The 15,649-nt window shown below is 37.0% G+C and overlaps 3 protein-coding genes across 4 annotated transcripts in view; 2 read left to right on the top strand and 1 right to left on the bottom strand.

Moving 5' to 3' along the window:
• Positions 1-15,649, top strand: part of LOC133520763 (GTP-binding protein SAR1b) — a 356,904-nt gene that overhangs the window by 109,615 nt on the left and 231,640 nt on the right. The gene's annotated exons all lie outside the window — the stretch shown is intronic.
• Positions 726-9,398, top strand: LOC133520724 (rhodanese domain-containing protein CG4456-like). Its single transcript, XM_061855340.1, has 6 exons — positions 726-842; positions 936-1,078; positions 1,348-1,536; positions 2,766-2,928; positions 3,292-3,364; positions 8,163-9,398. The coding sequence occupies exons 2-5, from the start codon at positions 994-996 to the stop codon at positions 3,347-3,349; spliced, it is 495 nt and encodes a 164-aa protein (XP_061711324.1). The 5' UTR covers positions 726-842; positions 936-993; the 3' UTR covers positions 3,350-3,364; positions 8,163-9,398.
• On the bottom strand, positions 8,060-10,393 carry LOC133520723 (uncharacterized). 2 transcript variants are annotated; one of them, XM_061855338.1, is made up of 4 exons: positions 10,109-10,393; positions 9,393-9,593; positions 8,714-8,876; positions 8,060-8,238 (listed from the first exon to the last, which is right to left on the bottom strand). In XM_061855338.1, the coding sequence occupies exons 1-4, from the start codon at positions 10,224-10,226 to the stop codon at positions 8,181-8,183; spliced, it is 540 nt and encodes a 179-aa protein (XP_061711322.1). In that variant the 5' UTR covers positions 10,227-10,393; the 3' UTR covers positions 8,060-8,180. The 2 variants fall into 2 exon arrangements, with proteins under 2 accessions (XP_061711322.1, XP_061711323.1); XM_061855339.1 differs by lacking the exon at positions 10,109-10,393 and adding an exon at positions 9,663-9,991.

The raw sequence follows: 15,649 nt of genomic DNA on the forward strand, positions 1-15,649 counted from the left end.
ATAAAAAGAGTGTTTCGCGTCAGGACTGTTAAGCTAACAGTCCAGTCATATAATTACAGTGCATGATATATAATATTGTTGCGTTTTTAACGGCATTTAAAATTAGTTCTACAAAGGTATTTGGATTTACGAGTCCCACTTGAAATAAAATTATCAGTTCCTATCTTTTTAAACTCAGCAGAGTCATCTGCAAATATTGCATTTGTATTCACAGACTTTCTTTTCCTCAAATTACTAATAGAAAAACCTTAGTATGGTACTTTCCTACTAGTCAAATCAGTTTCTTTTTAGAACTCAGAAACGATTAGCCACTATGAAACTTATACGAAAACTGAACTGTGATGTCGTGACATCATAATTAAGTTTTCAGAACTAAAAGACAAGAAGAAAGACCGTGGCCAAGTCACCTATTTTTTTAGTTCTATTTGATTTATTAAATAGAAATTGTGTTAAAAAATATCTGCTCTCTACGTTTTTCTAAAAATTATCTTCTGCTTTATTTCTTCCATGGTGTGAAATAATTTATTTTAAACACATCCCTATTATAGCTACAATGCTACAAATTACGCCAAAAAAGGAAGAAAAACGAGGCAACAAATAAACCAATCGATTAATCGATATTAATAATATTGACATGTTGCAACACTAGTGAACAAACCCCGGAAAAATTGATGAGATTGACACTGACATGTTGACAGTAGTAGTGACAATTTCAAGTTTTCAACTTCATTCCGTTCAGTACGCGGTACGCGTGAATGGTTTATCAATATTTTTAGTCATTTTGTGATTGTTTTCGAGTTTGTTTAACATATTTTGTCTTCGTGTAACTTCCACACGATTTGGTAGAATAATATATATTTCCAAGTTTATCGATCAAGAAGTATTTTAGTTGTTTTCACCTATTTATTGCATTCACAATACGCATTTTGTTCCAGTTTTGATTCTGGTTTTTGTGGTGGTGGTTTCGAACACGTATATGTTTGTATTTTCATAATGATATCTCTTCGTGCCGTATCTATTGCAAGAAGCATGACCCGATCCGCTTTGTGTTCATCTGCATGCACCCAACAATACATAAGTACAATGATTGTTTATTTTTGCATGTTTTATTTTGTGATGTGAAAACTATCGGGGGGCCAATATATAAATGCCCGTAACCGTAATACACGCTTAGTACATATTTACGTGTAGTGTAATATACCTGGACATTTGTGACCCCATTTACTCATAAAAAAACAGTTGTGTGCTTGTATACTTGTTTATCATTTTATAAATTATTCATGTACTTGATAATAAACAAGCCTTTGGTGCCATTAGTATGCTAATAAAGATTACCAAACTTTGCAGGAAAGTCTCCAAGTCAGCAGAAAAGAGTATTTTCATTAAATTCAATGAACATGGTCGACCCAAGGAGAGTTGTGAGTTTCAATGATATATCCAAGTACACACAGCAATCGGACAAGGTAATCATTGATGTCCGTAATCCTGATGAGGTCGCTAGCACTGGAAAAATACCATCAAGCATCAATATTCCATGTAAGATTTATTTATTGCAGACTAGAGATGTGCCGACTACGGTTTTGGCCGACTAGCCGACTAGCCGACTAGTCGGCAGTCAGGTGGCCGACTAGTCGGCCGACTAGTCGGCGTAGCCGACTATGGTCTTCGCCTAAGTTCGGGCGTAATCGGAAACGTTCGGGTCGCCTGATTCGCTGCCGCACGTGGTTGCGTTTTCATGTTTTGACTAGTTTTGTTTACCTTTCCGATTCACTTGTTGCTCCGGTGTGTTATTATTAGAAAAACATACATAACGAATCGTAATTGTTGTTTAAAAGTTTAAATAAACAAGTAGTGATCTTTATAAACATTATTACTAAAAGAAAATCACGCGTGTGGACATTTTTTGACGATGTTGAAGATGATTCAAGTAAAGTGAAGTGTAATCAATGCCAAGTACTTATTTCGCGAGGTGGACTGGGTAAATCGGCAAACACTTCGAGTATGGTGGTTTTTTATTTTATTTCCTTATTTTTTTGGAAGATCTAGGCAGCCGACTATTCGGCTCATTTTGCCGACTAGTCGCCGACTAGTCGCCGACTATAAATGTGGCCGGATAGTCGGCTTTCCCGACTAGTCGGCGACTAGTCGGCACATCTCTATTGCAGACTAATATATATAGAATAGTTAACACCTTTCCTGGGACAATTAGTGTATCTCGTAATGAAGCATACTTTGCATGGGGTCTTTCAAACCCATCCTGCTGTGAACATGTTAATGTTGTATAATGTTAATTAAGCTTTCATTTTCTATAATAATTTTAGTAGTGCTTTTTATTCCAAATGTTACATAAAACTTAGTAAATTGCATACATAATGTTACCTAGTTTTTGGGTATATGCGCATTTACAGATGTAGTGAATAATCCTTTGCCATTGTTATTTTATTTTCACGGAAATGCACAAATATGTTATGCTATTTCAGTCAGTCTCAGTACAAAAAGTACTGAAGTTGACTGAAGTAGCTTTACAAACATGAATGTTTCCAAAAAAAAAAATTATGGCAAAGGATTGTTCACTACACAAACTATATCTGTATTCTGTTGTACTTATATGTGACCGTGGCTGGCAAAATATCCCACTTTGTTGCTTGCCATAAGGACGAGATTTGCTTGTATCTTTATATGAATAACTTGTCAAAGTCTCCTTATGACAAGCAACAAATTGGGGTGTTTTGCCAGCTGCAGTCACATATCTCCATTTGTTTCAGTGGACAATGTTGAGCCTGCATTAAAATTGATGTCAGATGAGCAGTTCAGGCAGCATTATCAACGTAATAAACCCCAGCCTTCCAGTGAATTAATATTTTATTGTAAATCAGGTAGACGGGCTTGTCAAGCTCTAGACACAGCACTTCAACTTGGGTATTCAAAGTAAGTGATAAATTAAATGGTAAAAAGCCAAATATCTAACCTGTACTGTAGGCAATTATTAGGATAATATCTGCCAGATCTCGACAGTTCCACCTTGATTGAAATTTATCTTTGGATACTAATGTTTTGCATTATCAGATCAAGCAGATCTGATGATGTAGTCCATGAGACCAGATGTGACAGTAGAAACTCTGAAATGAAACCTTATTTAGGTATAGGTGATAACTGATAAAATATTTTATTCAAAACTTGTTAAACAGCTATTCTTGTGCTGGAATATTTGTGTATCTTTCAAGAAATCTGTTTTTACATTGAATTTTACATTTAAAAGATACTAAATAAAAATGTATCTTCTTATTGCAGTTCAAAAACTTATGTTGGAAGCTGGGACGAGTGGTCAAGCAAATCAGGACAAAAATGAGGGATAAATTGCTATGTATATATTTTAAGTTACAACAGTTTTGATAAATCACTTTAAAAATTATGGCACTTCCATAAACATACTTGTGCAATATTACTAAATAAATAAAATAAATAATAAAGTGCCCTTCTTTCTAGGGCTTGCAATTATCCGCCCATTTTAATATCCGGATATTTCGAATACTTGTTATTTTACTACCCGGATATCCGTATAAAACGAATAATGCGAATATTTACTTTTGATTGAATAAAACTCACACGAACTTTATAAAAAGTGTAATCAAATTTTACGTGTGTAACAGTAAGTATGAAGGTACTTTTAAGCGTTCTGCCTTTTCTCTCCGATTTTTTTTTACGAATTTCACCTGGAAATAACATTCGCCGATGCTTTACTGGGAAACCTTTGGCAATTATTCTTTATGAGAACGTTTTATTTGGATTCGTTTTTTTGTAACTTATTGTTGTACTACAATAATAATCCATTTATACGTGAAAGTCAGAATGTCGGGTGTACACCCGACATAAAATTAAATGAAAACCATACCATATTTTTGTATTCTTTTCAATTATTTTTATTTAGGTACACCCGCCATTCTGACTCTCACATTTAGACGACGACTTAACTCAAAACTACGACGGACGTAAATTAAACATTGTAATATTTCCTTTGAAGATGAAATGCAAACATACAGTTGGTACCGTTAGGTTAGTTATGTTAATATGAATTATCGTGTTAGGTTGCGACGTTAAAATTAAAAATAATTTTCGGCAATGATTTCTTACACAGCCTTTCAAAAAATTGGAAACAACCCTATTGTTTGATGAGATGGTTTTTCGAACTGGTGACACAAGCTGTATTTGTTTGTGACAATTTATGGGTTAGATATGGGTAGAGATTCTACAAGCCTCCATTTAATATTGGTTATCTACGCTGCGAATTTTCTTTTCTTAAATAACTTCAGATCAAGAGATATGTCTTTAATTTGACTATCATGGATTTTAATGCTAGTCGATTCCTTTAACAAATTGGCGTCTAATTGACATATGGGACAGAACGTGGTTTGATGATATTTCGAGAATCGAATATGTCTTCTAACTGTTAAGACAGTCCCTTCTTGTTGAGACATTACATTGCATTTAAGGTCAATCAAGGTTTTCATTGCAGATTTATTCAAAGGCAAAATGCTTAACTACTACCTACTACATCACTGTCACGGTGACCCAAAAATGATCATGGCCTTTGACAAACACCACTCAGCCCTGTTCTGCGCCACTTCCCGCCAGTTGGGCAATTCGAGGGCGAACAGGTCTATTCGGGCTTAGTGACGCCTCAGTACCTGGGACGCCCAGATGGACATTCTCTACCCGGATGCGGCACATATGCTCTTCTCACAGCTCGATCCTCACCCATCCTCTACAGGTGACCGAGTCAGCGAAGTTGTGTTGCTTTAATCTCGCCAATTGTATTGGATGCCGCAACCAGCTTCTCTAGCTCCCTAGTTTAAAAGCAAAATGCTAAAACCTTGTTATCATATCTGCTAAACTACTTCATCTCGTTCGGCAGTTCAATATTATACGAAGTCGTCCTCCGCCGGATCCTAACAAGAGTTCTACTTTTCCAACAATTTTATTTGGTTCGCATTTTATTATTAATGTTTTCGGGCGCTACCCCACACACTGTTTAACAAGAACACGGTACTCAACGTTACTTTTATGGAGCTAAGGCCATATGCATAGGATTGTCCTCAAATATGAAAAAAACCGGCCAAGTACGAGTCGGACTCGCACAGGAAGGGTTCCGTACCATTATCTATAAAAACGGTCATCCATCCAAGTACTGACCCCGCCCGACGTTGCTTAACTTCGGTGATTCATCCAAGGATGAGAACCTGGAGATTGGAAGGAAATATTTATTTTCTCCTGTTTTTAGTATTTGTTGTTATAGCGGCAATAGAAATAGATAATCTGTAGAAATTTCAACTGGCTAACTATCACGGTTCATAAAATACAGTCTGGTGACAGACGGACGGACGGACAGCGGATTCTCAGTAATAGGGTCCCGTTTGACCCTTTGGGTACGGAACCCTAAAAAAATGAGGGAGTAGTCGGCAATCAAGGAGTAAAATTTAATAACTTAGTCAGGTCATAAGTTCTGTCAAAAAGGTTTTGACTGATAAAAATGCTATAGGTACTGATCCCTTAGTATCCGTACATATAGTAATAGCAGTACACTCTGCGACGAAGATCGTCTTATAGAAAAGTTTATTTTTTTCTGGATGACTTGGGTTGAGATGTAAAGCTTTGATTGGAAATAATAGGAAAGATTCTAAATTACAATTATAGTACACAATTGTATTTTTTCGGAGGGTTTTACGTTTTTATAGGAATTTCCGAACTTAGTAAAAATAGCCGATTTTCATGATATTTTTTTTACTTCCAATATCATTTAAGTAAAGATTACAGTTAATTTTGAAACAATATCAAGTAATGCTGAATAATTATATAAAAAGATACAATATTATTGATCTGAAGTTATAGTTTTCTCTTAATTTACATTTTCTTATGTACTGCTATTATATTGCACACAACTGTATGTTGAAAGCTTATTTAATGCTTAATTACTTACAGTATAATTTAACGTAATCTGCTGAGAGAGACTGAGGAGTCTTGCATAATTCTATACAATATTCGGAAAAATGTTACAAAAAACATGTAAAAAATACGCGACTGAGGAGTCTTGCATAATTCTATACAATATTCGGAAAAATGTTACAAAAAACATGTAAAAAATACGCGACCTGTTCAAGGTGATTCTGATCCCCATTCTAAGTGCTTTTACTCGATTTGCAACCTCTTTATTTCCGTTAAAACAAATGCTACCGAAAAAAAATGACAATGTGGTGGATTTGTGAGCTATAATTGTATACCACACATAACGCTCATCTCGTCTTATCTATAATGAATTGGGGCCTAAAAGAGGAGAATCGTATCGCAGTAATTGCGTTGCACAAATGTGGGCACCCGCCAAACATGATTTTGAAGTTGCTTGAAAACCTAAAAATCAACAAACAATTTGTTTATCGCACAATTAATAGATACAATAGTACTCAGAGCTTCGATGACCGCAAGAGGTCTGGAAGACCACGCACCGTTCGGACCCCATCTCTAATAAAGGCGAGAATTGCAAGAAACCCCGTCCGGAAGCAAAAGTTGTTGGTAATACAGATGTCTGTGAAGAGAAGCTCCCTAAAAAAAGTTATCAATGAAGACCTTGGACTACACGCTTACCGCAGACAAAAAGGTTATTTGCTTAATGGACGATTAAAGACTATGATGCTAGAGAGAAGTCGCGTGCTATTGAAGCTTTCTTACCTGAGCTGTGTCACCTATACAATGATTTGACATATACACATAATACAATGATTTTAATTGCTACTTATTTTTAGTTTCTGGTATGGTCCATTGCATGTTTGTCTGTCAAGTAGTCCTCGACTCTGTATTAAGCAATCAACATCAATGACATTTTTAGGGTTCCGTACCCAAAGGGTCAAATGGGACCCTACTGAGACTCCGCTGTCCGTCCGTGCGTCCGTCTGTCACCAGGCTGTATCTCATGAACCGTGATAGTTAGCCAGTTGAAATTTCTACAGATTATGTATTTCTGTTGCCGCTATAACAACAAGTACTAAAAACAGAATAAAATAAATATTTCTTTCCAATCTCGAGGTTCTCATCCAATCACCGAAGCAACGTCGGGCGGGGTCAGTACTTGGATGGGTGACCGTTTTTAAAGATAATGGTACGGAACCCTTCCTGTGCGAGTCCGACTCGCACTTGGCCGGTTTTTAAGTAATTCTTAAGAGCTGGCAAGGGTAATCTTAAAGCATCGTCAGGTTGATGATTTGAATGATGCATTGCAAAATTTTTCACAATCCAGCTGCGTATTCGCGACTAACCACAATTCCAAAGTAAACAAGTAGTAAAGAAAGACTAGTAGTATAAAGTTTTGATCAGTATAAAACAAGCTTTCAAATCATGGCAAACTTTTTTTAATAAAAGTTTTGTATTACATTTTATCAGTCAAACCCTTTGTGACAGAACTTATGACCTAACTAAGTACACAGTTCATAGTAAAATTCATTCAATCATAAAAACATAACCGTCAAAGTAGTTTTCATTCTAACTTTTAGTTTTTAAAATAGTTTTATAAAAAACTTTTGATGATATTTTTCTCTTAAATGGTATTCGAATTATTTGTTTTATCCGGATATCAACTTAACAATTATCCGGATAGTAAACTGGACAGATATCCGGATAAAACGGTTATCCGGATTGCAAGCCCTTCTACCTCCATGTCCTGTATTGATGTACAGAAATAGGAACATCTTTAATTGAAATTAACTAAAGGGAGTACCTACTTACTTAGGTTAAGTCTTACACAATTGTGCAATAAAACTATCAATGAAAAAGGTGGTGTACAGTCGATTCAAACCTCTTTACAGGCCAACAATTCTAAAATATTATAATACGCGCCTAAGACACTGACAATAATGTGGTGTTAATATATTTTTGGAATATCAGCTAGAGTGCATGTTCAGATATTTTTGATTTTTGAGCACCTCAGTCGCTCCAATATTTTTGATGGCCACTGTACATCATATTTTTTCCTAGCAACATGTTATTAGCTGATATAGAGTTAATAAAAAAAAGATAAAATTATACCAACAATTTATTAGAACAGTTCTAAAACAACACATTAGGTACGTGATTGACTTTGTCAACAAAACAAGACTCATAAATTATTTTGATTGCAGGATGGGTTGTCAAGCTGTCTATCCTGCTTGTTGATTGCTGGCCCAGTCATTCCAACTGCCTAAATAATTCCTTGTACTGAAAAAAAAAGAAAAAATAACTGCACTGGGGTATATAATTTACCTATGTCATTGTTTTAAGTTTAACCTGTTGTCAGTGTTTAATAATGATCCTAATCGAATTTTAGTCATCTTATTGCATTTTATACAAGAATGATTTGCTCTATACAGCTCAAACAAGGTCAACACAAATTCTACTTCTTCCTCGTTTCCTCTCCATTCTGCACGATTTGCCTTCCTAATAATAGGCACCATAGGATAAAGGGAGCAAGGCATTGACGTATATGTCTTGGGGCAAGGTTAACCTTTCGAGACCCGGACAAATATAGCGACATTCCGTCATTGGTTCTTGAAGCTGGCTACCCAGGGAGCCCACAGGTCTCGAAAGGTTAATCAGTTATGGTGTACAACTTAATTAATTTATGATTTAAAGCTAACATGATCATAGGCCGTGGCCAGTAGATGTATTAGACTGCACAATGATAAAAACTTACTTTTTATACCCTGCACTGATAGCTTCCTGCTGAGCCTTGCCAGACCTCTTTCCAATCATGCAATAAAATATTATCTCAGTGTTTGCAGATGGCTTCTGTCTATTGAAAGTCTTCTGGAACTGTTTGTCTGACATTTCACCAAGCACTTGTGGAACTGTACCCACTGGAAGATGAAAGAAGCATAATGGATAGGTTGTCTGGAAGAGATCGCTCTTTAGGGATAAGACCGCCTGTTGCCTGCCTCTATCACTAATCAATTGTTTTTCGTTAAGCTGTATCTTTTACTCAGGTGTGTCAATAAAGAGTATTATATCTAATGGACAGTTTTTATAGTATTTTGTAACATAGAATTCCATGGGATATTCCATACAAATACATTTTTATCAGGTTTTATTTTTCACACACAATGGTAGACAAATTTGTGGAATGCTCCATTAATACAAAAATAGCAATTTTGATTGTGTATTAAACCTTTAAATTTAAAACCAATATGGTAAAACCAGTAGCCATTCTTGATTGATAACTAAAATAACTTAACCTAAGTGTATTTTTACCAATGTAATTATCTTAAGATAAAGTGATATACATATAATGTAAAGCGATTAATTGAACTGTTTGATGTGTAAATATGTTATACATATTTATAAATAAACGAAATGAAATGAAATAAAAAACTCACAAGGTATATTAATGCTATTTGGTATTTTCCCATGTTCCTTAACTTCATCAGGCTCTCTGACATCAACAATCAAAACAGAGGAGTTCCTTGTAGCTTTCTTCACGTAATTATAATCAGCAGTCAATGTTGGTGGTTCAATTTTCTCCGAATATAAACGTGTGAAATATCCATTTTGTGATCTAAAAGCTCTGGGAAATATATCTGTAAAAGAGTGGGCACATTAGTTTCTAGAATTATTGAGAGTCTGCAGCAAGCTAGGCTGAATTTTACCTTCCTGTATGGTACAGAGTATCATTCTCATTTTAAAACTATGTGTTAGATTTTAATGAAACTGCATATACAGTGACATGACTCCAGAGGGCTTACCGCGAACCACGTTCGACGTGTTGCCTCTCTGTCACACTTGTGAATTCGTACGTAAGTGTGACAGGGAGTCAACGTGGTTCGCGGTAGGCCCTCAGCTTATAAAACAAACGAAATCGAGCAAAAACATGTTTTGTATTAAAAACTTAAATTCGCTGTATACAATTTAAACTACGGTATCTGAAGCTAAATAAACTAAACCTTATCGGCTTATCCTATTGTAAGTACAAAATTTCAGAGAAATCTAGCTAGTCGTTTTAAAATGAGAGCGTAACTACGTTTGTATGGAGGAACGAGCTTGCTGTGGACTCCTAAGTCATCATAATAAAAAGGTATGTGATAAATATTATTACAATAAGCAGCAAAGTTAGAAAATTTCATCGAGCTTTGCATCGCAGCGGTTTTCAGGCAGTTGTAGGTGGGCAGAATAATAGCTCGGCATATTCCACGGGTAAACATTTGCCGAAACATTATTGTTGAGTATTGTTCCTTGTATATGCGATTTTTTTCGTAAAATTGTTCTTTTAATATTTGAAGATATTTATATTGTAAATAGAGTTCAAGAAACAATAATAATTTGAATTTTGGATTACTCAATACCAAGATTTCCTTACTTTTGAAATGACATTGACGTTTGTTTGACGTTTTAGTCAGGGTTTGCCAGACTGTAAATGATTAAATTTAACTTTTTTTATGAAAAACTATTTTAGAGGTCTTTGGACGGAGTGCGGGACGGGTTGTGACGTTTAGAATCTTCTCGGCTCAAATTTTATTTTATTCAATCTAGGGGCGAATTTTATGCAAATATTATTTTATTTATTTATTTGTTCAATTATTGTATATATATTTCATTTTGTTGGGTTCAGTTCGTTTACATATGGCCGGCAGAGTGATGGGTTCTTCTAGCCCATCACCCAGGCCGGCCGATAATCTTACGATGGAGTCAAACTCCCCTTTAAGTCCTCCGGCGGTAGATCGCCAAGCATCAATCTCTCCTGATATGGAAGACGAGTACGTTTTGGCTAAATCGTCATCCCTTAAAAGACCCGCGATTAATTTAAAGGAGACCTCGACTGACATTCCAAAAAAAACAAAAATAAGTCAATCGATGAAAACTCAAGCGTCCGCATCGCCCCCCATTGGTAGGCAGTGCTACACTCAATCGGACGTTGGTCCATATGTGATTCACGTGCAGATGAAGTCAGATTCATCTCCTGATAATGCACATGACGTTACACTACACCCCGTGAAATTTGGGCAATATTTGTGCTCTAATAATGTTAAAGGTCTGCTCGAGGGGGGAGTCCGTAAGATAGGCAGGAATCGGTTAAGCCTTGAATTTGCTAACGGTCTTTCTGCTAACAGGTTCCTAGAAACAGTCAATAAAGAGAACTCTCGTTACCTTGCGTTTATCCCGACTTTCAACGTGGCAAGAATGTTTATTATTCGAAATGTTCCCAAGGATCTGTCCAATGAAGAAGTAGCAGCGGGTACGGTAACGCCTGAAGGATTTGGTAAGATTATTAAGGCGAGACGCCTCAATGCAAAAAAGAAGGTAGGTGAAGGTCATGAATGGATTCCCACGGAGACAGTGGCTTTAACTATCGATGGGCAAAAAATACCCCAGAGAGTGTTCCTATTTCACAACTCTTTTCTCACTGATAAGTACAATTTGCCGGTAATTCAATGCCGGCAATGCTGCAGGTACGGCCATGTTATGGCACACTGCAGATCACAGCCTCGCTGCTCAAAATGCAGCCAGTCACACCTTAGCTCGCAGTGTACTTCATTTAATGATGTAGTGTGCCTTTTCTGCTCTGGTGCTCATCCAGCCAATGACAAGAAATGCCCGGAATACAATCGGCAACTTAAAATTAAAGCTGCTATGTCGGAGGAGGCTATATCATTTAGTGAAGCCTCCCATCTCTTCCCCTCATCAAAACGATCCTACGCCGAAGTTGCTGAATCGACTGCTACATCATCTTACAAAAAAACCATTGCTATCACCAGGAAACCTAGGGCCCCTCTCCAATCGGGATATGATAAGATAGCCCATCAAGCAATAATTAATAGTTACAGAATCCCTGATCCTCAAAATGGTTGTGCTCTTCGCGAAATGCCGAATGCAGACTTAGGGAATCACCCTGACAGTGTCAACTCTTTCTTGCCTTCGTCTTCCCATCAACCCCAGGATTCTTTCCGTGGAAAAACTCAACTAAATGACAGGGTCCTTGATTCTCTTCTAACCTCCTTGTTGATGCTTCTTAGTTTAGACAATTTACCGTACCACGCTGCTTCCAAAATTGAATCCCTGTGCGTTATGCTTAATAAAAGACTTCAAGATGTGTACGGCAGTACAATGGAATTCGCGTAGTATTTTAAACAAAAAATCGGAATTATCATACCTTTACAATAAATATAACCCAATGCTTTTTGCTATAAGCGAAACTTGGCTTAAACCCCAGCAATTCTTCAAATTGCCGGGGTTTCTAGCATTAAGAGATGACAGGATGGATGGGTGGGATGGTTCGGCCCTTTTAATTAATAACAAAATCCCCTTCTACCAGTTACAACTTCCCGTTCACTCAGATAACATTTATATTGTTGCAGCCAGCATTAATAATATTTCTTACGTTTCAGTATACATTCCGCATCCTTCTATAGCAAATTTGAACGAATTCTTCTCAATTGTAAAGAATATTCCCAATCCGATTGTTATTATGGGCGATCTGAACTGTCACCATGCGTGCTGGGGTTCAGGCACTTCTGATAGCAATGGCAGGTATTTACTTGGTTTATTAGATAAATTGAACCTTTGTTGTTTAAATGACGGCAGACCAACGAGACGTACGGCCCCTAATCAGATTTCCTCAGCAGTAGACTTAACTCTTTGTTCATCCAATTTAGCCCCTCAACTATCATGGAATATCTCTTCCCTATCTCATAATAGTGATCATTTCCCTATATTTATTTCCTTACCTGGAAACCTTAATTCCTCGGCCTCTCTTCCCCCGTTACTAAAGTATAGACTAGGTAAAGCAGACTGGGATAAATATTCTTCCACTTTAGATGACAAAATTCAGTCCCTCTTATCTGTCACTCACCCAAACTTAAATTCCGCTCACGAGTCATTCGTCTTTGCTATCCATAAATCAGCAGAGGAATCCATCCCTCTTAAAAAACCCTTCGTCCGTCGTAATAATAAGCCCTCACAACCATGGTGGGACTCAGAGTGTTCTGCCGCGGTAAAAGAACGAAATGAGGCTGAATTGGAATATACTAAAAATATATCTATTGAAAATTACATCAAGTTCAAAAAAATAAGAGCGAAATGTCGTAAAATTCTCTCAATGAAGAAATCTGACGGTTGGAACTCTTTTTGTGAATCTATTTCCCCCTCGACTCCCTCTACGCTAGTATGGAGGAATATACGGAGATTTCGTAGAGGCATTGCTCCTGTGTCAGCCTCTGGATCGTCTTTCAACTGGATTAATGATTTTTTAAATAAACTAGCCCCTCCTATTGCTCCTAATGAGTTTGATATTCCAGTTACTTACTCTTTTAACAGATCGGACAATCTATTGGATAAGGATTTTAGTTTAGATGAACTCAAAACGGCTCTTACTGCAGTAACTGACTCATCCCCAGGGTCTGATGGTATTGTGTACTCCTTTTTGAAAAAAGCTGGCTCAACATGCCATGATTTCTTTTTAGATCTAATTAATAAAACTTTTGAGTCGGGTGATATCCCTGAATCGTGGAAGCACCAAATCATTCTTCCTATTCTGAAACCAGGAAAAGATCCCGAGCATTTCAACTCTTATCGCCCCATTGCTCTCTCTTCGGTACTATGCAAGATAGTTGAGCATATGCTTAAAAACAGATTGGAATGGTATGTTGAGAGTTCGGGATTTCTCTCAGAGTCCCAATTTGGCTTCAGAAAAGGAAGAAGTGTTACTGATAGCCATGCTCTATTATCGACAGATATCAGAATAGCCTTTTCTCAAAAACAATCTGTTGTTGCAGCCTTCCTAGACATATCAGCTGCCTATGACAATGTTCTCCTCCCGGTTCTCTGCAGGAAATTGCGCTCCATAAGAATTCCGGAGAAGGTTGTGCTTTTCATTAATAATCTGTTATCAGGCAGAAAAATTACATTAAGAGTGCTTAATATGCATGATAATCCAAAAATTGTTTGGAGAGGTCTACCACAGGGCTCGGTTTTAAGTCCATTACTGTACAGTATATATACTTCTGACTTAGATCAGTCCATCAACCAGCATTGCAATGTCCTCCAGTATGCGGATGATATTGCAATATATTCGGCCCATAGGAACGTCGTTGATGCGTCCCATCACATAAACAATTCTCTTGCTTCTCTGGGTCTTTGGCTAGATGCCCATGGTTTAGACTTGTCACCTTCTAAGAGCTCTGCTCTAGTCTTTTTCAGAGGCAGAAATTGCCCTCCTATTAATGTGTCATTTCGTTCTCAAGCCATCCCGGTCCATAGGAATGTAAAATTTCTAGGTGTGACCTTTGATTCCAAACTATTATGGATTGAACATATTAATAGTACAATTGGAAAGTGTGAAAAAAATTTGAATATCATTCGAGCCCTATCAGGCTCATGGTGGGGAGCCCACCCATATTCTCAGAAATTATTATATAACGCTTTAGTTAGGTCTATTCTTGATTTTGGTTCCATTATAATTGAGCCATGCCGTAAAAAAGATCTTAAAAAACTAGATAGGATTCAATCTAAAGCCCTAAGAATAGTTACTGGCGCCATGAGATCTTCTCCCATTAGAGCGCTTCAAGTAGAATGCGCTGATCCCCCCTTAAAGATTCGTCGCCAGTATTTAGCTGATAGATATTTATTCCGTGTTGCTCAATTAGAAAATCTCCCGATCTTCCCAAAGCTTCAACTATTACAATCTCATGTTGAAGTGAATCGGTTATGGCTTAGAAGACCAAAACCAAATCTTGTTACTAGTCTAGTTAGATTAAATAATATTGAGGCTCCGTTAATCCAATTCCCTAAGATTCCCATTTATACAGTGCCTTTCGAGGCCCTTATGTTCCAGCAAAAATCAGTGAACATAGGAGTCAACCGTAGTTCGACTGACGTCAATGACAGATTCCTGTCTACAGTAAGAACTAAATGGCAGGGATGGGATTTACTCTTCTCTGATGCTTCAAAATCAAATAATAGTTTAGTTGGATGTGCTTTCATTCATGACAATTTGAAGTCAACCCACAAATTTCAACTTCCCTCGGTCTGCTCTATTTTCACCGGAGAATGCGTAGCCATTTTGAAAGCTGTTAAATATATAATAGAACACAGATTGCCTAAATCGGTAATTTTCTCTGATAGTCTCAGCTCGATCCAGGCCATTACCTGTAGCTCTATTAAAAATTGCTCAAAATCCCCCATAATTTGCCTAATTAAAGAAGCTCTTTTCGCTTGCCATTTGCTAAATTTAGTAGTTCAATTATCATGGATTCCAAGCCACAAAGGCATTCATGGCAATGAAAAAGCGGATGAAGCTGCAAAAGAGGCGGCTACAAACGGTAATAGGTCCTTCTTTCGATGTTTCAGTAAGGACTTGGATGTAGTTTCCTCGGAAAAGCTACATTCTGATTGGTCAGATCTTTGGGTTACCAATAATAAATTACAGTTCTTTCAAATTCAACGAAAAATTTATTCTAAGCCTTGGTTTTTCAAATTTAAGTTTAAAAAAAAAGTAACGAGTAGTCTGATTCGCCTAAGGCTGGGTCATGTGTGTTCTCCGGAATTTCTATTCAGGATAAAGGTAAAAGGTAGCCCGGAATGCCAATGTGGTTATGGCGTAGGCACAATTGACCATATATTTTTCGAATGTCCGTTGAACCGT

Source organism: Cydia pomonella, chromosome 8 (assembly GCF_033807575.1).
Source record: "Cydia pomonella isolate Wapato2018A chromosome 8, ilCydPomo1, whole genome shotgun sequence".
NCBI classification, from domain to species: Eukaryota; Metazoa; Arthropoda; class Insecta; order Lepidoptera; family Tortricidae; genus Cydia; species Cydia pomonella.